The sequence below is a fragment of the Mobula birostris genome, chromosome X (genome assembly GCF_030028105.1).
Source record: "Mobula birostris isolate sMobBir1 chromosome X, sMobBir1.hap1, whole genome shotgun sequence".
NCBI classification, from domain to species: domain Eukaryota; kingdom Metazoa; phylum Chordata; class Chondrichthyes; order Myliobatiformes; family Myliobatidae; genus Mobula; species Mobula birostris.
The window spans coordinates 20,769,856-20,796,199 of NC_092402.1; the positions used below are offsets into that span (position 1 = coordinate 20,769,856).

The 26,344-nt window shown below is 44.0% G+C and overlaps 1 protein-coding gene across 3 annotated transcripts in view; it reads right to left on the reverse strand.

Moving 5' to 3' along the window:
* cacnb1 (calcium channel, voltage-dependent, beta 1 subunit) overlaps positions 1-26,344 on the reverse strand; it is a 470,521-nt gene that overhangs the window by 71,012 nt on the left and 373,165 nt on the right. For all 3 annotated transcript variants that reach the window (XM_072248611.1, XM_072248612.1, XM_072248610.1), the window contains exons 5-7: positions 14,493-14,626; positions 9,515-9,585; positions 7,940-7,959 (exon numbers count right to left, since the gene is read on the reverse strand). In XM_072248611.1, the coding sequence (XP_072104712.1) occupies positions 7,940-7,959; positions 9,515-9,585; positions 14,493-14,626 (225 nt within the window). The remainder of the gene's footprint in view (positions 1-7,939; positions 7,960-9,514; positions 9,586-14,492; positions 14,627-26,344) is intronic.

Consider the following 26,344-nt stretch of genomic DNA (forward strand, 5'->3'; position numbering starts at 1 on the left):
GTCCTTGCCCAGTCTCGGGCTCGGAGTCCATACCCTAGCCTCTTCATGTCTCCTCTAGTTCTGGGAGCCAATTCCAAGTCCTAGCCCAGACCCTTGGTCCCAGCCCAGTCGTAGTCCTCAGTCCGCTACTCCTGCCCCTGCCTTGCTCTCCTGGTTTCAAACAATAAACTAAATTTAATTAAGCTCACAAGATGTGTCTTGCATTTGGGTCCACCCTTGCTCCCAATGCCCCACCATTGTGACACAAGCAGGATAGACAAAGGAGAATTGATTGATGTTGTGTACTTGGAATTTCAGAAGGCCTTTGACAAGGTGCCACACATGAGGCTGCTTAACAAGCTACAAATCCATGGTATTACAAAATACATTCTAGCATGGATAAAGCAGTAGCTGATTGGCAGGAGGCAAAGAGTGGGAATAAAGGGAGCCTTTTCTGACTGGCTGCTGGTTACTAGTGGTATTCCACAGGGGTCCGTGTTGGGACTGATTCTTTTCACGTTATATGTCAATGACTTATATGATGGAGTTGATGGCTATGTTGCAAAGTTTGCAGATGGTATAAAAATAGGTAGAGGGTCAGGTAGTTTTGAGGGAGTAGAGAGGCTACAAAAGGACTTAGGTGAGGAGAATGGGCAAAGAAATGGAAAATGGAATACAGTGTCGGGAAGTGTCTGGTCATGCACTTTAGTAGAAGAAATGAAAGGGTTGACTATCTTCTAATGGAGAAAAAATACAAAAGTCAGAGGCACAACTGGACTTGGGAGTCCTTATGCAGGATTCCCTAAAGGCTAATTTGCAGGTTGAGTCTATGACTGGACTTGGGAGTCCTTATGCAGGATTCCCTAAAGGCTAATTTGCAGGTTGAGTCTATGACTGGACTTGGGAGTCCTTATGCAGGATTCCCTAAAGGCTAATTTGCAGGTTGAGTCTATGACTGGACTTGGGAGTCCTTATGCAGGATTCCCTAAAGGCTAATTTGCAGGTTGAGTCTATGACTGGACTTGGGAGTCCTTATGCAGGATTCCCTAAAGGCTAATTTGCAGGTTGAGTCTATGACTGGACTTGGGAGTCCTTATGCAGGATTCCCTAAAGGCTAATTTGCAGGTTGAGGAAGGCAAATGCAATGTTAGCATTCATTTCAAGAGGACTAGAATATAAAAGCAAGGATGTAATGTTGAGACTTTATAAAGCACTGGCGGGGCCTCTCTTGGAGTACTGTGAGCAGTTTTGAGCTCTTATCTTAGAAAGGATGTGCTGACCCTGGAGAGGGTTCAAAGGAGGTTTACAAAAATGATTCCAGGATTGAACAGCTTGTCATATGAAGAGTGTTTGATGGCTCTGGGCCTGTATTCACTAGAATTCAGAAGAATGAGGGGTGACCTCATTGAAACCTTTCAAATGGTGAAAGGCCTTGATAGAGTGGATGTGGAGAGGATGTTTCCTATGGTGGGAGAGTCTAAGACCAGAGGGCACTGCCTCAGAATAGAGGGGCGTCCTTTTAGAACAGAGATGAGGAGGAATTCCTTTAGCTAGAGAGTGGCGAATCTGTGAAATTTGTTACCCCAGGCAGCTGCGGAGGCCAAGGCATATTTAAGGCAGAGAGGTTGATAGATTCCTGATTGGTCAGCACATGAAGGGATATGGGGTGAAGGCAGGAGATTGGGGCTGAGAAGAAAATTGGATCAGGCATGATGAAATGGTGGACCTAATTCTGATAATATATCTTATGGTCTTATGGATAGTGGAATGCATTATTTGGGAGATTATAATAAGATTAAAGATTATCTGTCCATGTACATTGAACCATACAGTGAAATGCATAATTTGTGTCAAGTCAAATCAATGAGGATTGTGCAGGGAAGGTTGCAAGTATTGTCACACTTCCAGTGTCATCATAACATGCCCTAACTCACTGAATCTAACTGTACACATCTTTTTGGAGTGTGGGAAAAAACTGGAGCAATCAGAGGCAGCTCACTCATTCATGGGGAGAATGTACAAACTCCTTATAGACAGCAGCAGAATTGAACCCTATCTTCCAGTTAGTGCTATAAAGCAATGCGGTAACCTTCAGATACTAGTGGTTTTTGCTAGTATGCTCAATATAGAAGGACCACATCTGGAGCACTGAGCACTGCATTGTCTTCCTGCAGGGAAGGATGTTAATGTGTTGGAGGCAGTTGAGGGGTGGTTGTCTGCACTGACATCTGGAGTGAGCAGATTGTCTTATGAGGAGAGGTTGGACAGGTCAGATTCATATGCACAGGAGTTCTCAGAGCAAAAGTGAACTTGATTGAAACATACCAGATACTGAGGGGTCTTGACAGGGTGGATGTGTGGTTCAAATTCCAACTCCAGCATCAACATCCAGGAGCTGCTCACCTCTCTCATGAGCAACCAAAAATCCATTAAGGACATCACACACAAAATGCTGGAGGTGGAGGAACTCATCATCGATCCGAGACCCTTTATCAGGACTGGAAAGGAAGGGGAAAGTTGTCAGAATAAGAATTTGAGGTGGGGGGGCGGGGTAGGAGGGAAAGGAAGGTAAGCTAATGATAAGTGAAGCCAGGTGGTGGGGGGAGGGGGGATAAAGTAAGAAGGTGGGAGGTGATAGGTGGAAAATATAAAGGGTTGGAGAAAAAGGAATCTGCTAGGAGAATGGACCATAGGAGAATGGATAGGAGAACAGGCACCGGGGGAAGTGATTGGTTGGTGTGGAGAAGAAGTAAGAGGACAGAGTGGGGAATTGAAGAAGAGGGAAAGGGGAAGAGGAAAATTATGGTAGTTGGTGGAATCGGTGTTCATGCCATCAGGTTGGAGGCTACCTAGAGGTAGCCTTCACACATGAGGCTGCTTACCAAGTTAAGAGCCCGTGGTATTACAGGAAAGTTACTAAGATGGTTAGAGCATTGGCTGATTGGAAGAAGGCGGCGAGTGGGAATAAAAGGATCTTTGTCTGGTTGGCTGCCAGTGACTAGTGGTGTTCCACAGGGGTTGGTGTTGGGACCACTTCTTTTAATGGTGTATATAAATGATTTAGATGATGGAATAGATGGCTTTGTTGCCCAGTTTGCAGATGATACGAAGACTGGTGGAGGGGCAGGTAGTGCTGAGGAAACAGATAGGATGCAGAAGGACTTAGACAGATCAGGAGAATAAGCAAGACGGAAAACGGAAAACGGAAATATAGTGTTGGAAATTGCATGGTCATGCACTTTGGTAGTAGAAATAAATGTACAGACTATTTTCTAAACGGGGAGAAAACCCAAAAATCCAAAATGCAAGGGGGCTCGGGAGTCTTTGTGCAGAACACCCTAAAGGTTAACTTGCAGGTTGAGTTGGTGGTAAGGAAGGCAAATGCAATGTTAGCATTCATTTCAAGAATTCTAGAATACAAGAGCAGGGATATGATGCTGAGACTTTATAAGGCACTGGTGAGGCATCACCTTGAGTATTGTGAACAGTTTTGGGCCCCTCATCATAGAAAAGATATGGCATTGGAGGGGGTCCAGAGGAGGTTCATAAGGATAATTCCAGGAATGAAAGGGTTATCATACGAGGAATATTTGATGGCTCTGGGTTTGTACTTGCTGGAATTTAGAAGGATGAGGGGGGATCTCATTGAAACCTTTCAAATGTTGAAAGGCCTAGACAGAGTAGACGTGGAAAGGATGTTTCCCATGGTGGGAGAGTCTAGGACAAAAGGGTACAGCTTCAGGATAGAGGAGCGTCCATTCAAAACAGAGATGTGGAGAGATTTCTTTCACCAGAGGGTGGTAAGATTCTGGAACTTGTTGCCACGTGCAGCTGTAGAGGCCAGGTTGTTGGGTGTACTTAAGGCAGAAATTGATAGGTTCTTGATTGGACTCAAAGGTTATGGGGAGAAGGCCCTGAAATGGGTTTGACAAGGATGAAAAAAAAGGATCAACCATGATTGAATGGCGGAGCAGACTCAATTGGCCAAATGGCCTAATTCTACTCCAATGTCTTATGGTCTTACAGATGGAATATGAGGTGTTGCTCTTTCAACCTGAGAGTGGGCTTATCATGGCAGAAGGGGAGTTAGTGAAAACATGCGGAGTTTTCAGTTTTCAGAGTTGAAGAACTCTGACCTAGGGTTACTATTTAAGTATAGCTGCTCATTTAGGATTGAGATAAGGAAAGTATTTTTCTTGGTCCTGTACCTTCCTCTGATATCTAATACTATTTAATTCATATGAAAACTATTTACAAATTTCTATCAGGTTCCAGAACTGAATAATCTATTTCATCTCACTAAATTCAACATTCAACTGATAACCTTAATAAGGTGCGATCTTATTAATAACTGTTCTAGAGTCATCAAGTCAAAGTGTCATATAGCACAGAAACAGGCCTTTTAGCACAACTGGTCCATGCTGGTCAAGATTCCCATTTAAGTTAGTCTCATTTGCTCTCATTTGGCCCATATCCTTATAAATCTTTCCTGTCCATGTACTGTACCTGTCCAAGTGCCTTTAAAATGTTAATGTACCTGCCTCTGGCAGCCCATTTCATACTCTGACTACCCTCTGCATGAAAACGTTGCCCCTAAGGATCCTATTAAAACTCTCTTCTCACCTCTCAAACCTCTGCCCTCTAGTTGTTGATTCCCCAATGCTGGGAAAAATACTGAGTGAATTCACCCTATCTGTGCCCCTCATGATTTTATACATCTCTATGAGATCACCAATCATTTTCAATGCTCCAGTCTTAACCTGCACAACCTCTATCCATAACTCAGTCCCATGTCTGGAGGTGGACACAGTTAATTCCAAGCTGATTTTATACACTGCTTTTAAACCTTCCACTGCAGTGCGGAGGGCAATTCACACCGCAGTTCACATTCATAATCATCTTGCATAGCCTAGTGTGAAACTGACACATGTTATAGCATCATCGTCTGTAACACCAGTGATCGAGAAGCCCCAAACAAGCAATGCATCACTTTTGCTGAGCGCAAGCAAAGCCCCAGTTATTCTTAAATAAGCCCAAGCACTCCAGGACAATGTTTGCTAAAGGTAAAAAAAATTCTGTCAATCCCCATTTCATAAAGATAGTGTTTTTCCACAAGGCAATGCTTATTTAAAAGCTTTCTCAAGTGCTCAATAAATTATGCTCAACAAAAAAAATCCAGCAACAGAAACATTTTTAAAACTTCTTTTCAAAGCAGTCTCTTATGCACTGTAATGTACTGTGACTTCTAGATTATAACTGGCCTGTATCTATCCTGAAAGAAATGCCAAAGGAGAATGAAGCCCCATACAAAGTGCCATAGGAACTCAGCAAATGAGGCAGTATCTGTGGAGAGGAATAAACAATCGACACTTTGGGCTGTGATATTTCATCAGGACTGGAATGGAAGTGGGCAGAAGCCAGAGTAAGAAGGGGTCTCAGCCTAAAACACTGACTGTTTATGACCTGCCAAAAGACGAGCTGTCTATTCCTGTCCTCATAAATATTCAGTCCTGCTGTATTCTAACAAATACATTAAATACTGTCCATAGTAGGTATTGTGTTTGGCTTCTGAGATCTGGCATCTCTTTTGATTTATTAGATAAAATCCTGCTTTCATAGTCCAATCCTCACAATACAAGCGAGAGAACCTGCTGAAATCTATACCATGTAAACATTTTAGCACTTTGCAAGATAATGTGGCCTTTTAATCTGCACTAACTATCTACATTAAGGTGTTAGGTATCAGATTCCATTTCTCCCTTCCAATGGTTCAGCCGCAGTTCTCTGGATGCCCATGTTGATTTTCTCTCTCTGATGCATCTGTGAAAAATGAGGAGATTAGGGGCAGTTTACAATCCAGCTGTGTGGACCACTCTCAGTTTTTGAATGGAACTTCCAGCTGCTATGTAACTTTTCATTGATTCCTTTTCTCTATTTTTACATTAAACAAACATTCCAGTTCACAGATGCATTGCCTTCTCATAAACCTGCTTTACTGTTGCCATGATTATTGATGGTGCTTCTGTGGTTAACATTTATCACTGCAAAATCCTATGTCAACATTCCTCATACTATTTTGGTTTCTTAACCCTTAACAGTGAAAATGGAGACTCTGACTACCAGGTGGATGCAGAACAAAAATGTTGAAGGCAGTTGTCTTATTTATCTGTTGGATGTGGGCATTACTGACAGAACCAGTTTTTATTGACCATCCCTAACTGCCCTTGAGCTAAGAGCCTTGTCGGGTCATTTCTGAAAGCCATCAATCACTCTGCTGTGTGGTGATGTATTGTACAGAGTGGGTAAGCATGGCAAATGTTCTTTCCTATAGGAATTAGTAAACTTTAATCACTGAAGCTTTTGCAACGATTTGGTTAACTTGTGAATATCTTAACTGCTACTGGCTCTCAAATTAACTGTATTTAAATTTCTCCATAGCTATGCTGGAACTTAAACCCAATGCACAGGGTTGAAAAAAATGCAGAAGGTTGTAAACTCAGCCAGCTCCATCATGGGCACTGGCTTCCTCAGCATCGAGGAAATCTTCAATAGGTGATGCCTCAAGAAGGCGGCATTCATTATTATGGACCCTCACCACCCGGAACATTCCCTCTTCTCATTACTAGCATCAGGGAGGAGCTACAGAAGCCTGCAGACACACACCCAATGTTTTAGGAATGGCTTCTTCCCCCTCTGCCATCACAGTTCTGAATGAACCATGAACCCACAAACACTACCTCAATTTTTGCTCTCTTTTTGGACTAATTAATTTTTTTGTATTTCTTACTGTAACTTAGTGATTTTTTATGTATTGCACTGTATTGATGCTTAGACAACAAATTTCATGACATATCTCTGTGATAATAAACCTGGTTCTGACTCTGAACTCTTATATCTGGATTATTGGGTGGAATTCCACTCCAATTTTGCATTTGTCAATGATGTGGATAATTTTAGATTCACTAAACAAGTTCAGAATATTTCAATATGATAATTATGGTGGATGCCAATACAAATTATCCTTCTTTGACAAACACAAATGGTTATTGATCACATGGTTGGCTTATGTTGCAATAAGATGATAGCTTTTAATGGATAATTCTTCTACTACAGAACTGTGCAAGTCTTAGTCATATATCCATAGCTAGGGTGCCTAAGTCTAAGACTTTTGCACAGTACTGTAGCAACTTTGCGTAGTGCACTGTACTGTTGCCACAAAAGAACAAATTTCATGACATATGTGAGTGATGATAAACCTGATTCTGATATGGGTCTCTATTGTGGGCTGAGAGTGGGAAGGGATCAGGGAGAGGGGAATCATGGTTGGGAAAGGGGAAAGAAGAGGGGAGGGAGAGGGAAGCACCAGAGACACACCCTGTAATGATTGATAAACCAATTGTTCGGAATCAAATGACCTTGCCTTGTGTCTCGGGGCTGGGTGTGTCTTCACCTGTAACGCTACCTTCCCTGGCACTCCTTCTCTGCTATCTGTCCTACACCCCTCCCACGGTGCTCCATCCTCACCATTTCCAATATTCTTTGCTCCAACCAGATTTACAAACTTGCTCTCTGCTCCACATTGACAAGTAGAGTACCGTGCAATAATCTTAGGCACCCTAGCTATATATATGTGCCTAAAACTTTTGCACAGTACTTTATACCTAAGGGTTGTGTCATAAATGAACTTTATGCTAAATGTCACTCCTGGAATATATTTTATTGTTAATTTATTTGTTTTAATATTACTTTATGTGTTGTGTGTGAGTTATATGTACTGTGTTTTACACCTTGGTCTGGAGGAAGGTTGTTTCGTTTGGCGGTATACATGAGTATGGCTGAATGACAATAAATGTACTTGAACTTGATGTGTGGGGTATATTTTATCAAGATCTTTGGCTAATGCTGCAGCCTAGTGACTTAATAAGAAGTAAGCAAATGGAATGATAAAATCCAGACTTACCGATTTCTGCTTCTGCTTTGCTGTTCACGTGCGCATGGAAAGATAGCCCAAGAGAAAAACACAAGGCATGCATGTTATTGGCAGGTCTCTGAGACATGGAAGCAGCAGACATGTGTGGCACGTGTGCTAGCTCGTGCAACAGGCAGCTGTGCTCACCAACGAGGCATTACCTTCTTAAAAAATGGGATTCGTTTTGCATTGGATGGGGGAGTCGTGACACTGCTAACGCTCGTTTTAGGGGACCGATGGTTGGTTTGTGAATCACTCTCTTCTGCATCTAAGTCAATGGCATCTACATCAAAAGCTAAATTAGTCAAGTCCGTATTTCCTGAGAAAGGGGAACAAGATAAGGATTGAAATGTAACTGATATCGAGGTAGGAAACATAATCAGCAGCAACTTTAAATCAGAAAGGAGAAACAGCCTGATTCTAAAGCAGCCCAGAGAGTCGAAGGGTATGGAAAGAAGACTCACTGAGTCCATGGCAACCACATGAGCACCCATGATACTAATTTCCTTTCCCCTCATTTCCATCAACACTCCTAGGATTTTGTTGCTCACCCACAAATTCTCTCCTGGACAATTTCAATACCTACGTCAGGCTGCTGTTTATTGATTCCAGCTCAGCATTCAACACCATCATACTCTCAGTACTAATCTCGTGAAATGTAGTTTACAGTACATTTTATGTATTGCACTATACTGCTGCCACATTAACCAACACATTTCATGATATACTGTATGTTTGTGATAATGAACCTGATTCTGATTTTAAGGGTCAATGTTCCCTCCAGCTCTCCTCCTAACCAGGCAGCTGAACCCATCCCAACTCCAGGATACCCTGAATCACTCCTAACCCAGCCCACCAGAGTCCTGGGTAGCACATTTTCTTTCACAAAGATGTGCAAGACTTGAGTAATGAATACATCAAGACAACACCCACCGTGTCCACCAATGAATGCACACAATAATTTCTAAACAGTTACACTTTGTACTTTGCTAGGTAGGATCACCTCAACGATCCTCAACTAAAACAACTGGACTACCTCCAAACTACCAACCAAAGTGGCGAAGAGAAACTATAAGACATGGGAGCAGAATTAGGCTGTAATTTGATCATGGCTGATCTATTATTGCTCTCAACTGCATTCTTCTGTCTTCTCTCTGATTCTCTCGCTTTAGGATTAGAAGGGAAGTTATGTACGCTATTGATCTGGGTGAAGGAAGATGCAGGGAATTGCACATCAGACTCTGCAGTAAAAAAAAACATTTCCCAACATTCCTTCTGCTTTGGAAGGAAAGAGGACAAAAACAATTTTCATTAATTTAATTTCAACTAAAGGTTTTAAAGTTTATCTATGTTTTTACTTGACTGTCATCAAACCTCCATTGTATTCCCAGAATTTGTTGTTTCATTTGAATACTCCAAGTTCCTTCTCCCCTTCTTGAATTTTCTACTGGCTTACCCGACTGGAAATCAGGACATTTTCTTCAGGAATCCACAAGTGTGACGGAGTGAAGCAGCCGCAATAAACACATTTTACCAGAGCTTTCAAAGAGAGATACTTGGCCTTACCTGTGGCAGGTGGAGTTGGCCTCCGGGTTCCAGTTACATCTCCTAGACTAGAACTGGAGTTTCCTGATTTACTACAACAAAACGTAGAACAAATAAAGTTAAAAAATAGGACTTGATCAAGAAATTTTTGAAATTATTCTAATTGGGTTAAATGATGACTCAATGAATTCTAAGAGTGGAGGCAATTGTGGTAAGCTTATGAATCTTGTTCCTAGGGTGCGAGCAGACTTGATGGGCCGAATGGTCAAATTGTTGTTCCTGAGTCTTGTGGTCTCATGGGCCGAACCCATAATTGGTGTGAGGCATCGGCTCTTGTAGATGCACTACTGCCTGCCTATTCCCTCCTGGACAGTTTCGAGGTTACCCTACCTCAAGATGGGTCCTTCTGATTCTGTCACAGGTGGTTGTCCCTGACAATTATTGTTGGGGGTGGGGAGGGCAGGACACTCTCCTCCAGAAATAGATCCCTTTCAAAAGGTGCCTCCAGGTGAAGTGGCAATGTCACTGATCACAGAGTTCCTGTGTTGTGGGCCTGCATCACAGGGACATGTTTTCAAGCCTCAGTAGCCTGTACCTATGCATGCGCAAGTCCATAAGACCTAGGAGCAGATTTAGGCCATTTGTCCCATCAAGTCCATCCCACCATTTGATCATGGCTGTTTTATTATTCCCTTTTAACCCCATTCTCCTGCCTTCTCCCTGTAACCTTTGATGCACAGACTAATCATAAGTCTAGGCTTCACAATTCGACACTATGGCTTGCATTTTATCTACTTTGGTTATAACCATCACATGGCTTCACTTAGCAAATTTCTCATGGTTAGATGCATGAAAACATGTCCAATCAGGAAATACCTCCTGTTAGGCTGCATTCTGGAGTTAGTGTATATAGCAAATATTAACTTCAGCTGCAAACAATCTTCAGATCTGAATGTGGATTGTGGATTGAATTCAAAATGCAGCTCGAAACAGTAAATTGCAGACCAGGAAGCACACACGTTCTGTATACGCATGAATGCAATCAACATGAATACGACTCAGGGACCACAGTAATTGACACATATTTTGGGTGTGTTGATGGGAAGATCCAGACATTTGAAACTATTACATACAACTGAAAAGAAGCATTATGAGGGCATTGCAACTTTAGAAATTATTCTGTTACCTTTGTTCTTTAACTTATAAAAAATGTATTGTAATATTGGGTTGGGGAGTCTCTGTCTCTGTCTGTTTGTCTCTCTCTCTCTTCTTGTCTCTGTCTCTGTGTATCTCGTGACTCCAAAGGCTGCCACCTTCTGTGTGTCCCAAATAAAGACTTTTCTGACTTTTATGTCTACCGGCTGAGAGTTTGTACATGTTAAAAAATTTGGGGGTTCATCTGGAATACCTTCATGACCCATTGTGTGGCCAGTGATCTCAGCAGTCTAAGCGCTCACACCAGGACCTGTTTGGGTCTGTGGCTATGGGATCACGAAGTATCACAAACATGGCCAAGAGCTGAAATGGTAGATATAACTGTAGTGTGGTATATGTACGTGCATGTGTGTTTATGTAAGAGATTAAACAGTTGAGTGTTAATTTGGTGAGATGGGGTTACCAATTCCAAAGGGTTGTTACTGACCATTCGGGACACCAGTGGAGTGTGTGAATACTCGTTTTGGAAACGGTATAGAGGCAGGTGTATTTGTGAATGTGCTTGTGTGTTTTAAAAATAAGTCTGTGACCTTGGTTTTAAATGCGAAGGAATACTACAGGCATTATGAGTTTAGAAACACATAAGTGCCATAGAGTCATAGAGAAGTACAACACAGAAACTGGCTCTTCAACCCATCTAGTCCATGCTGAAACTGCCTACTCCCATCGACCTACACTGGGACCATAGCCCTCCATACCCCTACCATCTATGAACCTATCCTAACATTGCTTAAACGTTGAAATTGAGCTTGTATGCACCACTTGCACTGGCAGCTCATTCCACACTCTCACAACTCTCTGTGTGGAGAAGTTTCCCCTCGTGTTCCCCTTAAACTTCTCACTTTTCACCCTTAAGCCATGACCTCTGGTTGTAATCCCACTCAACCTCAGTGAAAAAAGCCTGCTTGCAGGCTTATAAGTTTCTATACCCCTCATAAGTTTCTATACCTCTTTCAAATCTCCTCTCAGTCTTTTACGTACCAAAGAATACAGTCCTAACCTGTTCAATTATTCCTTATAATTCAGGTCCTCCAGACCCGGTAACATCCTTATACATTTTCCCTGAACTTTTTCAGCCTTGTTTATATCTTTCCTGTAAGTGGGTGACCAAGAGTGCACACAATGCTCTAAATTAAATGACCCAGTGATTCCACAATAGCTCAGCCTAGCCATTTTTCATAAGGTCATGAAAAGCCCAATCTAACACCCCACTAACAAACCATTTTACAATATGTAGATGATCTAGTAATCGCTTCAGAAAATGAAGCGGGACATTTAGGGGCAATAGCCAGATACTGTGAGACGAGGGGTTTAAAATATGTCCACGCAAGGCTCAGACAGGAAAGCAGAGCATACAATATCCAGGCTACATGACTTCCCAGGAGAAGAAGGACATGTCAGAGGACAGACATTCTGCAATTAGCTTCATGCCCTGCCCAGTAAACATAATGGGAGTAAGGAAGGTAATGGGTCTATTCAATACTGCCGTAATTTCACACCAGGGTTCTCAGCACTAGTGGCTCTGATACAGGCCTTAATTAAAGGAGGGAAACCCCTTCTGGAGGAAGTAAGATGGGGGCCAGATGAGGTAAAGGCAGGGTTTGCTTCCAGGTGGATAGAACTACAGGTGGTGCTCCGGACAGATGATGCCTGTGTTGGTGTACAGCCCTGACAAGGCAGCCAGCGGAAACACTGGACTCAGATTAAACAGTACGACTCACCACCTTGTTGCCCCCATAGAGCGGGAGACAAAGTGTACCCAGTAACAGTGTAATTACAGAGAACCTAAGCAATGAACACCAGCTGGCCGCACCAGACCTGACCACAGTTGATAGAAGCAAACGCAAAGGCAGGGGACACCGGCAGCGCATGACAGAAAGCCGTGACTAGCAGGTTCAAGTGCAATGGTAATAGTACTCTGTGATGAAGGCTGTAGATAATTAGTTGTATAGTATAGAATAGAAAAGATACTGGGGGGAAATAGATGGGAATGGACCCAAGTTACAGCAGGGACATCAGGGCCCACAACTTTGATGGCATGGCAGACTGAGAAAGAGAAGAAATTGCACATTGCATCTGAAAGCAGTCACCCCCAGCCTGAATGGGCGGTGAATACAAATGAGCTGGGCCCTTTCAGTGGTTGGGCCAGCCATCAACTGGATAGTTTGGAAAGGGGTGCCACCAGGGAGAGGTCTTTGCAGTCATTCAAATAGAGACCACCTCAACCCCTTCTGTGCATCGATGAGAGTGCATGTGAACCTGATATATTTACCCGGCTGGTGCCCCTGATCAGAGAATAACCACTGATAGTCACGGCAGAGTTTAAGCTATCCAAGAATGAAGGGGTGAAGATCAGAATGTGAGTAAACTGCAATTGGCCAGCAGTGAAGGAGGCACAGGCATATGAATGACGAAGCTACATTTTAAAGACTGTTTGTCAAATTTCTGGAACAATCTCTGCTTAGAGTCTTGTAGGGAGCCATTAGGGATGATACCATAGATGTAGATGCACATAGAGTAACTGGGGGAGGGGTTCCAGAGTACAGGGCATTTTTGCTGCCCTATTTGTTTAGATCCTCCTTAAGGTTTGCCCTTTACTGGAACAAATTTATTTTTGTCTAGGAGGGTCAAGAGGAAGAACAGTTAGAGTGCATTATGAAATTAGGCTATATGGCAAATATTAACTAATTTTCAGACCTGAATATGGATTGTGGATTGAATTCAAAATGCAGCTTGGAACAGTAAATTTTAGACCAGGTAGCACTCACCTAACTGGTATATGTCTGCATATACATGAATTCCATCAACATCCCATTGCATGAACAGGACTCAGAGACCACAGTAATTAAAACTTACAGTACTTTGTCTCAATCTCTCCTGTGACTCCAAAGACTGCCAGTTTGTGTGTGTCCTAAATAAAGACTTTTATGACTTTTATATTTACCAGCTGCATTCAACATTCCCTACAAAGATATTGAATGGTCTTGTGACCCCATTGAGGAATGTGGTAGAACAGAAAGATCTGGTAAAGTTCTTTGAAAGTGGTGTCATAGATAGATAGGGTTGTAAAGAGAGCTTTTGGCACAATGGCCTTCATTAATCAAAGTACTGAGTACAGGAATTGGGATGTTATGTTGAAGTTGTATAAGTTGAGGCAAAATTCAGAGTATTGTGTGCAATTCAGGTCATCTACCTACAGGAAAGATATTAGTAAGATTGAAAGAGTGTAGAGAAGATGTACAAAGATGTTGCTGGGACTTGAAGACCTGAGTGAAAGGGAAAGGTTGAATAAGTTAAGAATTTATTTCCTGATACATAAGAAATTGAGGGACAATATTAGGATAAATGCAAGCGGGCATTTTCCATTGAGGTTGGGTGAGACGAGAACTCGAGTGGAAGGTGAAATATTTAAGGGGAACCTTTTCACTCAAAGGGTTGTGTGGGTTTGGAATAAGCTGCCAGTGGAAGTGTGGATTAGATTTCAACATTTAAGACAAGTTTGGATTAGTACATAGATGGGGTGGTATGGAGGGCTGTAGGTCCAGGTGCAGGTTGATGGAACTAGGCAGAGGAAGAGTTGTGGGATGGACGAGATAGGTAGAAGGGCCTGTTTCTGTGTTGCAGTGCTCTATCACTCATGGCATGACTAGGTTTAGCAGTTGAATCCCTGATCTGAGGCAAGTGGTCAACCCAAGCCAATCTAAGGCTTGACCCAGGGGTCAACTTAAAGGATGACTGTGCATGGTGGTGATGAGTATAGTGGATGCTCAAGGCTGCACTGTACCTTGAAAGTCTTCCTTGCCTCATCTTCTGCTCCTGTAGTAGTCTGATATTCTCTAGTTTAACCGGGCTTGGAATGAATCCCACCTCACATCCTTCTTTCACCAGCCGCCCTATCCACCAGTCGTTGTTGTATTTCTGGAAATGAGAGAAGAGTGAGACTTGCCAATCATTATCTGTTAGCTACATTCCTGAGGCAGCAGAAAATATCAATAGAGTCTGGTTTGCATGATGTACCAGGTTGCGTTCAAAACTGTTTACAATTTCTTGTGATCTTGGGCTGAGCAGTTGCTACATGAACTCAGACAGGATGCTTTCATGGTGCACCTGTAAAACGTTGGCGAGAGACATTGAAGGCACGTTATGTTTCTTTAGCCTTCTGTGGAAGTAGAGGCACTGGTGTGCTTTCATGGTCATAGCATCCACATGGCTGGACCAGCACAAATAGCAGATGATCAGGGCATCAAAAGTTACAGGGAAAAGACAGAAAAATGGGGTTGAGAGGCATAATGTCAGCCACGATGGAATGGCAGATCAGATGCGATGAGCCAAATGGCCTAATTGGGCCTCTATGTCTTATGGTCTGGTCTGTTTCCAGTGGGTTCTCAGAATAAAGACAAGCAAGATCTTGCCCTCCTCCACAGATTTGGTCATCACTCCCTGAATATCCCTTGGACATTGTTGCTTGTAGGCCCAATTCAGAACACTGTTAAAGAGTAAATAACCTTGGTGAGTATGGAATCACCAGTTAACATAGAAACATAGAAAACCTACAGCGCAATACTAGTCTTTTGGCCCACAATGCTGTGCTGAACATGTACTTACTTAGGAAATTACCTACCCATAGCCCTCTATTTTTCTAAGCTCTATGTACCTATCCAGGAGTCTCTTAAAAGACCCCATTGTTATCGGCCTCCACCACCGTCGCCAGCAGCCCATTCCATGCACTCACCAATCACTGCGTAAAGAACTTACCCCTAACATCTCCTCTGTACCTACTTTTAAGCGCCTTAAAGCTGTGCCCTCTCATGTTAGCCATTTCGGCCCTGGAAAAAAGCCTCTGACTGTCCACACAATCAATGCCTCTCATCTTATACACTTCTATCAGGTCACCTCTCATTCTGTGTCGCTCCAAGGAGAAAAGGCCAAGTTTACTCAATCTATTCTCATACGGCATGCTCCCCAAACCAGGCAACATTCTTGTAAATTTCCTCTGCATCCTTTCTATAGTTTCCACATCCTTCCTGTAGTGAGGTGATCAGAACTGAGCACAGTACCCCAAGTGGGGTTTGACTAGAGTCCTATGTAGCTGCGACATTACCTCTTGGCTCTTGAACTCAATCCCACAGTTGATAAAGGCCAACACACCGTATGCCTTCTTAACCAGACAGTAAACCTACGCAGCAGCTTTGAGTGTCCTATGGACTTGGAATCCAAAATCCCTCTGATCCTCCACACTGCCAAGAATCTTGCCATTAATACTATATTCTGCCATCATATTTGACCTACCAAAATTAACCACCTCACACTTATCTGGGTTGAACTCCATCTGCCACTTCTCAGCCCAGTTTTGCATCCTATCATGTCCTGCTGTAACCTCTGACAGCCCTCCACACTATCCACAACACCCCCAACCTTTGTGTCATCAGCAAATTTACTAAACTACCCTTCTACTTCCTCATCCAGGTTATTTATAAAAATCACAAACAGAAGGGGTCCCAGAACAGATCCCTGAGGCACACCACTGGTCACCGACTTCCATGTAGAATATGACCTGTCTACAACCACCATTAGGTTCCTGAACCAGCATGAATAACTTCACTTTCCTTAACCCTGAGCTGATTCAACAACCTACAGACTCACTTTCAAGGACTCAATAACTCATGTTCTGAATATTATTAATTAATTAATTAATTAATTTTATTTTATTTGTACAATTTGTCTTCTTTGCACATTGGTTGTCAGTCTTTGTTTATGCATATTTTTTTAATAAATTGCATTGGATCTTTTTATTTTCCTGTAAACACCTGCAAGAAAATGAATATTGTGAGATATACATACTTTGCTAGAAGGAATAAGGGTGTAGACTATTTTCTAAATGAGGAGCATACTCAGAAATAGGAGGGGCAAAAGGGACTTGGGAGTCCTCGTGCAGAATTCTCTAAAGGCTAACTTAAGGGTTTAGTTGGTAGTAAGGAACGCAAAACGATGCCAGCATTCATTTAGCATGGAGTAGAATATAAAACCTGAGGCTTGGTAAGGTATTGAACATTTGGAGTGCTGTTAGCAGTTTTGGGGCTGTTATCTAAGAAAGGATGTTTTCATATTGGAGAGGGTTCAGAGCAGCTTCATGGGAATGATCCTGGGAACGAAAGGGCTAATGTAGGAGGAGCATTTGAAGGCTCTGGGCCTATAGTTGCTGGAGTTCAGAAGAATGGGAGATGATCTTATTGAAACTCATCAAATATTGAAAGGTCCAGATAGAGTGGACGTGGAGAAGATGTTTCCAACAGTGGGAGAGTCAAGGACCAGTGGGTACAGTCTCAGGATAGAAAGAACAGAGTTCAGTGGTACTTATTTTGCCAGAGGGTGGTGAATCTGTGAAATTCATTGCCACGGACAGCTATACTCAAGTAACTGAGTATATTTAAAGCATAAGTTGATAGGTTCTTGATTAATAAGCATGTCAAAGGTTATGGGGAGAAGGATGGAGATTAGGCTTAAAAGAGAAAACTAATCTGCCATAGTCAAATGGCAGAGCAGACTCAATGGGCTGAATGGTCTAATTCTACTCCATGTTTTATGATCTTATGATCTTATGATCAGGGGTTTTAGCAGCCAAGCAGAAAAGTGGAAACACGAGGACATCTGCAGATGCTGGAATTTCAAGCAACACACATCAAAGTTGCTGGTGAATGCAGCAGGCCAGACAGCATCTATAGGAAAAGGTACAGTCGACGTTTCAGGCTGAGACCCTTCGTCAGGACTAACTGAAAGAAGAGCTAGTAAGAGATTTGAAAGTGGGAGGGGGAGGGGGAGATCCAAAATGATAGGAGAAGACAGGAGGGGGAGGGATGGACCCAACTGAGTCTAAACTGTGAATTATTAAAACAGATTAATTAATCTAAAGCACAAATGTATGAAATTTGAAGCGGTTAACTGAATTCTGATTCTGATATTTAGAAGTCTAGAACTCAAGTGGTTAGACACCATGGTGTGGGTGTATGAAGCCTTGGTTTGGGTTCCACATCTCAGGACTGGAGTATCAGACAGAGTGCAGTACAAATGTATCAAAATCTGCTTGAGTTACAAGGAGAGACTGGATTGCTGGGACTGTGAGGGGAAAGATTTAAAGGGGTCGAAGGAGTACATTTTCACATATAGGGTGCTGGATATGTGCAATGAGCTGCCAGAGGAAACAGCAGAGATAGATACAATTACAATGTTGAAAAGGTATTTGGACGAGTTCATAGATAGGAAAGATTTATGATAAGGGCCAAACGTGGGTAAAAGGGACTAGTTAGATGGGCACCTTAATCCACATGGACGAGCTTGGCTGAAGAGCCTGTTTCCAATCTGTATGATTCTATGGCTATGAACAACAAACCTCTGGGACTAACTTTTGAGGAAAGGTTACACAAAACAGTGTTGATCTGAACAAAGCTTTCAATATATTAAGAAGAACGGATAGGGAAGAGAGGAAAATAATTGGGGAATCTGGGAACTAGGCCAGATATTAGAGCCAGTCCTTCACAAAGTGGAATTTGCAAACTCTTCTGCAGGGAGGGAGTTGCAGAGGTTTGGAATTTTGCAAGTAGCAGTTCACAAGAGGTCAGTTGTTAATTTTAAATCAGCAATGAACAGATTTCTGTATTAAGGCATATGAAGTGCTCAGGTACATAGAATTAGATCACAGATCAGACATGATCTCACTAAAGGGTACGACAGGCTCAGAAGGCTGAATAGACCATACAGTCACTCCCCAGTACAATGGCTCATGATTAAATGATTCCAGTGTCCTGCCCTCACTTCCCATTCTGGTAACACACTCTATCACTTTATTAGCTTGTAGAAAGAAATACCTCTTAATATTTGATCACACTTGCACTCTCTACCCTAAACCTGGGTCCCTTTTTCCAGCTGCCATGTTATATTCAAGAGATTCTGCAGATGCTGGAATACCAGAGTAACACATACAAAATGCTGGAGGAACTCAGCAGGTCAGACAGCACCTATGGAAAGGAATAAAGAGATGATGTTTCGGGTCCTCATGAAGGGTCTCAGCTTTTGTCGACTCTTTATTCCTCTACATAGATCCTGCTTGACCTATTGACATTTGTTCCATGTTTACTTTTTCATTCCTGCTAAATACATGCTGGTATTCATGTACTTACTCACATTTTATTATCCATACTTTAACCTCTAACTTTATTTTTTTATATAATTCTTTATTCTTTATAATTATTGAATGTTGTTTTTTTTTTGCATGTTGTGCCCTGACCAACGCTCCATGGCAAATTCCTAATACATGTAAGTGTATCTGGTGAATAAAGCTGATTCGCGATCCTTGAGTAAGTTACATAGGTCCAAGATTCTAACAATCATTCCAGTCTATCCAAAGACACAGAAGGCCACGGAGAACTCAGCTCTGAATGATGCCACAGAATCCATTATAGAAGTTGGTAGAGTGATTGGAAGCAAACAAAGTTCCTTCCTTCAAGCTGGAGGTACGAGAGACTGCAGATGCTAGAACCTGAAGCTACACTCAAAAGCAGTGGAGGAGCTCAACAAGTCCATAAGACCTTAAGACATATGAGCAGAATTAGGCCATTTGGCCCATCAAGCCTACTCTGCCATTCCATCATGGCTGATTTATTATCCTTCTCAACCCCATTCTCCTGCCCTCTCTCTGTAACATTTGACCCCTGACTAATCAAGAACCTATCAACCTCCACTTTAAATGTACTCAATGACTTGGTCTCCACAGCCATCTGAGGCAACAAATTTCACAGATTCACCACTCTCTGGTTGAAAAGATTCCTCCTCATCTCTGTTCTAAAGGGACGTTCCTGTATTCTGAAGCTGTGGATGCTGCTCCTAGACTCCCCCACTATAGGAAACATCCTCTCCACATCCACTCTATCTTGGCCTTTCAATATTTGATAGGTTTCAATGAGATCCCCCCTCATTCTTCTAAATGGCAGTGAGTACTGGCCCATAGCCATCGGACATTCCATATACATCCTCAAAGGTCAGGAGGCATCTATGGAGGGAAATGGACAGTCAACTTTTCAAGTTGAGACCCTTCATTTGAAATGGAGAGATCGCAGTCCCAGTTCAGATGAAGGGCCTTGACCTGAAACATTGATTGGCCATTTCTGGCTGACAATGAGCACCTTGCACACTTTTGTGTCTTGTATCTTCCTCTAAGCACTGCAAATATTAGGATAAACAAAAACCAAAAAAGACTGCTGATGTTGGAAATTTTAAATAAAACAGAAAAAAAGGGAGTCAAAAGAACAGCTGAGCACCTCAGTGCAGGACAGGAGGCTGTAGGGTGGGTTGAGGGTCAGGTAAGGAGGGGGTGGTCAGGTTCTGGAAAAGATTATGACAGGGGAAGGTGATACTGATCCACATCTGGTTGGGTAAAGTCACATTGGGTAAATCTGGCTTTCCAGGAGACAGGATCAGATGGGTTTGGGAACAGATTGATGAGTGAGACAGGTCTGGCAGGGTCATTAGATTGACTTGTTACTAGTGTTGCAGCAGGATGAGTGGTTTAAGGGGACCTCCTTGAATCAGGTTCCCAGTATTAGTCTGGAGTGCACTCAAGGAAGTCTCCCTTAGATAACTTAGAGGGCAGGCTACCAGGCCCCATGAATCTGCCCTGCCTTTAATGTGACCTTGTCTGATCTATGATGGTCTATGGTGATCTATGGCTTCTCCTGAGCCAGTTCACTGTAACCCTCAACACCTTGATCTTTCAAATATTCACCCATTCCTTAAATACAACCAACGCACCACTACCCTTGGTGACAGAGACTTCCAGATATTCACTACAGTCTGAGAGAAAACATTTCTATGCACCTCAGTTTTAAATGACCAGCCCCTTCTTTTGTAGCCATGTTCCCTGTCACTAGCAATTCTCCCACTAGTGAAAACATGTCAACATCTTCCATGTTGAGCCTGCTTACGACCTTATATGTTTCAATAAGGTTACTCTTCATTCTCTTAAAATTCAAGAAATTCAGACCCAAACTATTGAGCCTCTCTGGACAGGATAACAGTCTCATCCCAGGAATTAGCCTGGTGAATCTCCTTTGGACTATCTTCAATGCTACTATATCCTTTATTAGTTAAGGTAACCAAAAATATGGTCTTACCAACAATCATTACAGGTAAAACCCTCCCCACCATTGAGCACATTTAGAGGAAGTGCTGCTACGAGAAAGCATCTGTCATCAAGGATCCCCACCATCCAGGCCATGCTCTCTTCTTGCTGCTGCCCTGGGTACAGGAACTTTAAGTACCACACCACCAGGCTGAGGAACATTTATTACCCTTCAACCATCAGGCTCCTGAACCAGCGTGGATAACTTCTCTCACCTCAACTCTGATCTGATTTCAGAACCTATGGACTAACTTTCATGGACACTACAACTCATGTTCTCAGTATTATTTATTTACTTATTTTGCTATTTACATAATTTGTCTTTTGCACATTGGTTGTTTGTCAGTCTTTGTTTGTAGTTTGTCATTGATTCTATCGTATTTCTCTGTTCTACTGTGAATACCTGCAAGAAAATGAATCCGATGGTAATATACGCTGACATATATGTACTTTGATATTAAATTTACTTGGAACATTGAATTGTAATAAAGTCTTTGTAGTCTTAAACTCTTAACACCTTTGCAATAAAGTCCAACATGCCATTTGTTTTCTCAACCGCCTGTTGGACTTGCCTGATAAAGTTTTGTGATTCAAAAATGATTTCTAGCCATGTCGTCTCCAACCCACTGCAATCCTGCCCTTGTATTCATCCCTGTCTTCTATGTGGCCTCAAGGTCTTTCAAGGAGGTTACCAGGAAAGTCGATGAAGGCAAGGCAGTAGATGTCATCTACATGGTCAAGGTCCTGCATAGGAGGTTGGTCAGAAGGGTTCAGTCACTTGGCATTCAGGATAAGGTACTAAATTGGATTTGAGAGAAGCCAGAGTGTTAGTAGATGTTTGCTTCTCTGACTGGAGGCCTGTGACTAGCGCTGTGCCACAGGAATTATTTAAAACAGGGGTCCCCAACCTTTTTGGCACCACGGACCGGTTTAATATTGACAATATTCTTGCGGACCAGCCGACGGGGGGGGGGGGGTTGGGGGGAGTTCAAGCTCAACAGTGGGCGTGACAGGGAATGAGGAAAGGTGCAGCTGACTCATATCGCCAAATCATATCGTTTCCTCACGGCCCAGTAGCACATGCTTTGCGGCCCGGTGGTTGGAGACCACTGATTTAAGAGACATTTCGATAAGTCATAGTCACTATACTTTATTGATCCCGGGGGAAATTGGTTTTCGCTACAGTTGCACCATAAATAATTAAATAGTAATAAAACCATAAATAATTAAATAGTAATATGTAAATTATGCCAGGAAATAAGTCCAGGACCAGCCTATTGGCTCAGGGTGTCTGATCCTCCAAGGGAGGAGTTGTAAAGTTTGATGGCCACAGGCAGGAATGAATTCCTATGACGCTCTGTGTTGCATCTCGGTGGAATGAGTCTCCGGCTGAATATGTTCTTGTGCCCAACCAGTACATTATGTAAAAGTTGCTGGTGAACGCAGCAGGCCAGGCAGCATCTCTAGGAAGAGGTGCAGTCGACGTTTCAGGCCGAGACCCTTCGTCAGGATTAACTGAAGGAAGAATGAGTAAGGGATTTGAAAGTTGGAGGGGGAGGGGGAGATCCAAAATGATAGGAGAAGACAGGAGGGGGAGGGATGGAGCCAAGAGCTGGAAAGGTGATAGGCAAAAGGGATATGAGAGGATAATGGGACAGGAGGTCCGGGAAGAAAGACAAGGGGGGGGGGGGACCCAGAGGATGGGCAAGGGGTATATTCAGAGGGACAGAGGGAGAAAAAGGAGAGTGAGAGAAAGAATGTGTGTATAAAAATAAGTAACAGATGGGGTACGAGGGGGAGGTGGGGCATTAGCGGAAGTTAGAGAAGTCGATGTTCATGCCATCAGGTTGGAGGCTACCCAGATGGAATATAAGGTGTTGTTCCTCCAACCTGAGTGTGGCTTCATCTTTACAGTAGAGGAGGCCGTGGATAGACATGTCAGAATGGGAATGGGATGTGGAATTAAAATGTGTGGCCACTGGGAGATCCTGCTTTCTCTGGTGGACAGAGCATAGGTGTTCAGCAAAGCGGTCTCCCAGTCTGCGTCGGGTCTCGCCAATATATAAAAGGCCACATCGGGAGCACCGGACGCAGTATGTCACCCCAGCCAACTCACAAGTGAAGTGTTGCCTCACCTGGAAGGACTGTTTGGGGCCCTGAATGGTGGTAAGGGAGGAAGTGTAAGGGCATGTGTAGCACTTGTTCCGCTTACACAGATAAGTGCCAGGAGGGAGATCAGTGGGGAGGGATGGGGGGGGACGAATGGACAAGGGAGTTGCGTAGGGAGTGATCCCTGCGGAATGCAGAGGGGTGGGGTGGGAAAGATGTGCTTAGTAGTGGGATCCCGTTGGAGGTGGCGGAAGTTACGGAGAATAATATGTTGGATTCGGAGGCTGGTGGGGTGGTAGGTGAGGACCAGGGGAACCCTATTCCTAGTGGGATGACGGGAGGATGAAGTGAGAGCAGATGTGCGTGAAATGGGGGAGATGCGTTTGAGAGCAGAGTTGATGGTGGAAGAAGGGAAGCCCCTTTCTTTAAAAAAAGAGGACATCTCCCTCGTCCTGGAATGAAAAGCCTCATCCTGAGAACAGATGCGGCGGAGACAGAGGAATTGCAAGAAGGGGATGGCATTTTTGCAAGAGACAGGGTGAGAAGAGCAATAGTCCAGATAGCTGTGAGAGTCAGTAGACTTATAGTAGACATCAGTAGATAAGCTGTCTTCAGAGACAGAGACAGAAAGATCTAGAAAGGGGAGGGAGGTGTCGGAAATGGACCAGGTAAACTTGAGGGCAGGGTGAAAGTTGGAGGCAAAGTTAATAAAGTCAACGAGCTCTGCATGCGTGCAGGAAGCAGCGCCAATGCAGTCGTCGATGTAGCGAAGGAAAAGTGGGGGACAGATACCAGAATAGGCACGGAACATAGATTGTTCCACAAAGCCAACAAAAAGGCAGGCATAGCTAGGACCCATACGGGTGCCCATAGCTACACCTTTAGTTTGGAGGAAGTGGGAGGAGCCAAAGGAGAAATTATTAAGAGTAAGGACTAATTCCGCTAGACGGAGCAGAGTGGTGGTAGAGGGGAACTGATTAGGTCTGGAATCCAAAAGGAAGCGTAGAGCTTTGAGACCTTCCTGATGGGGGATGGAAGTATATAGGGACTGGACATCCATGGTGAAAATAAAGCGGTGGGGGCCAGGGAACTTAAAATCATCGAAAAGTTTAAGAGCGTGAGAAGTGTCACGAACATAGGTAGGAAGGGATTGAACGGGGGGGGGGGGATAAAACCCTGTCGAGGTATGCAGAAACGAGTTCAGTGGGGCAGGAGCAAGCTGAGACAATAGGTCTGCCAGGACAGGCAGGTTTGTGGATCTTGGGTAGGAGATAGAAACAGGAAGTGCGAGGTGTGGAAACTATAAGGTTGGTAGCAGTGGATGGGAGATCCCCTGAGCGGATAAAGACGGTGATGGTGTGGGAGACAATGGCCTGGTGCTCCTTAGTGGGGTCACGATCGAGAGGTAAATAAGAGGAGGTATCCACGAGTTGTCGCTGTGCCTTGGCAAGGTAGAGGTCAGTACGCCAGACTACAACAGCACCCCGCTTATCGGCGAGTTTAATAATAAGGTTAGGATTAGTGCGGGGGGAGTGGAGAGCAGAGCGTTCGGAAGGAGTGAGGTTGGAATGGGGACAAGGTGCGGTGAAGTCGAGACGGTTTATGTCCCGTCGGCAGTTAGCAATAAAGAGATCCAGAGCAGGCAGAAGACCAGAGCGGGGTGTCTATGAAGAAGAGGAGGGTTGAAGACAGGAGAAGGGGTCATTGGTGGGGGTGGGAGAGTCCTTGCCGAAGAAGTAGGCTCGGAGACGGAGCCGGCGGAAGAAGAGTTCCGCATCGTGGCGAACACGGAACTCGCTGAGGTGTGGGCGAAGGGGAAAAAGGTGAGGCCCTTACTGAGGACAGAGTGTTCTGCCTCCGACAGTTGAAGGTCGGAGGGGACGGTAAAGACCCGGCACGGATGAGAGCTGGGATCAGAGGGGGGAGGGGGGAGGCTGGGTGTGTCAATGGAGAGGGGAGGGTTGGGGTGAGAGGAAGATGGAGCTTCTGAGGACCCAGGAGCTGACGATGGGATCTGAGGGAGAGGGGATTGCAGAGTATTGGTGGGGGAAGGGGAGACGGGAGTCACAATAGCAGCACATAAAGACCCGGCCTGGAGTTGCAGTTGGTGGTTGCGCAATCGCTGTGAAGGTGTCCATGGTCACTTACTCATTCTTCCTTCAGTTAGTCCTGACGAAGGGTCTCGGCCTGAAACGTCGACTGCACCTCTTCCTACAGATGCTGCCTGGCCTGCTGCGTTCACCAGCAACTTTGATGTGTGTTGCTTGAATTTCCAGCATCTGCAGAATTCCTGTTGTTTGCAGTACACTATGTAGTGAATGGGAGACATTGACCAAGATGCATGCAACTTGGACAGCATCCTCTTTTCAGACACCACCATCAGAGAGTCCAGCTCCATCCCCACAACATCACTGGCCTTACGAATGAGTTTGTTGATTCTGTTGGTGTCTGCTACCCTCAGCCTGCTGCCCCAGCACACAACAGCAAACATGATAGCACTGGCCACCACAGACTCGTAGAACATCCTCAGCTTCATCTGGCAGATGTTAAAGGACCTCAGTCTGCTCAGGAAATAGAGACGGCTCTGACCCTTCTTGTAGACAGCCTCAGTGTTCCTTGACCAGTCCAGTTTATTGTCAATTCGTATCCCCAGGTATTTGTAATCCTCCACCATATCCACACTGACCCCCTGGATGGAAACAGGGGTCACCGGTACCTTAGCTCTCCTCAGGTCTACCACCAGCTCCTTAGTCTTTTTCACATTAAGCTGCAGATAATTCTGCTCACACCATGTGACAAAGTTTCCTATAGTAGCCCTGTACTCAGCCTCATCTCTCTTGCTGATGCATCCAACTATGGCAGAGTCATCCGAAAACTTCTGAAGATGACAAGACTCTGTGCAGTAGTTGAAGTCTGAGGTGTAAATGGTGAAGAGAAAGGGAGACAAGACAGTCCCCTGTGGAGCCCCAGTGCTGCTGATCACTCTGTCGGACACACAGTGTTGCAAGCACACGTACTGTGGTCTGCCAGTCAGGTAATCAAGAATCCATGACACCAGGGAAGCATCCACCTGCATCGCTGTCAGCTTCTCCCCCAGCAGAGCAGGGCGGATGGTGTTGAACGCACTGGAGAAGTCAAAAAACATGACCTTCACAGTGCTTGCTAGCTTGTCCAGGTGGGCGTAGACATGGTTCAGCAGGTAGACGATGGCATCCTCAACTCCTAGTCGGGGCTGGTGGGCGAACTGGAGGGGATCTAAGTGTGGCCTGACCATAGGCCGGAGCAGCTCCAGAACAAGTCTCTCCAGGGTCTTCATGATGTGTGAGGTCAATGCCACCGGTCTGTAGTCATGTAGT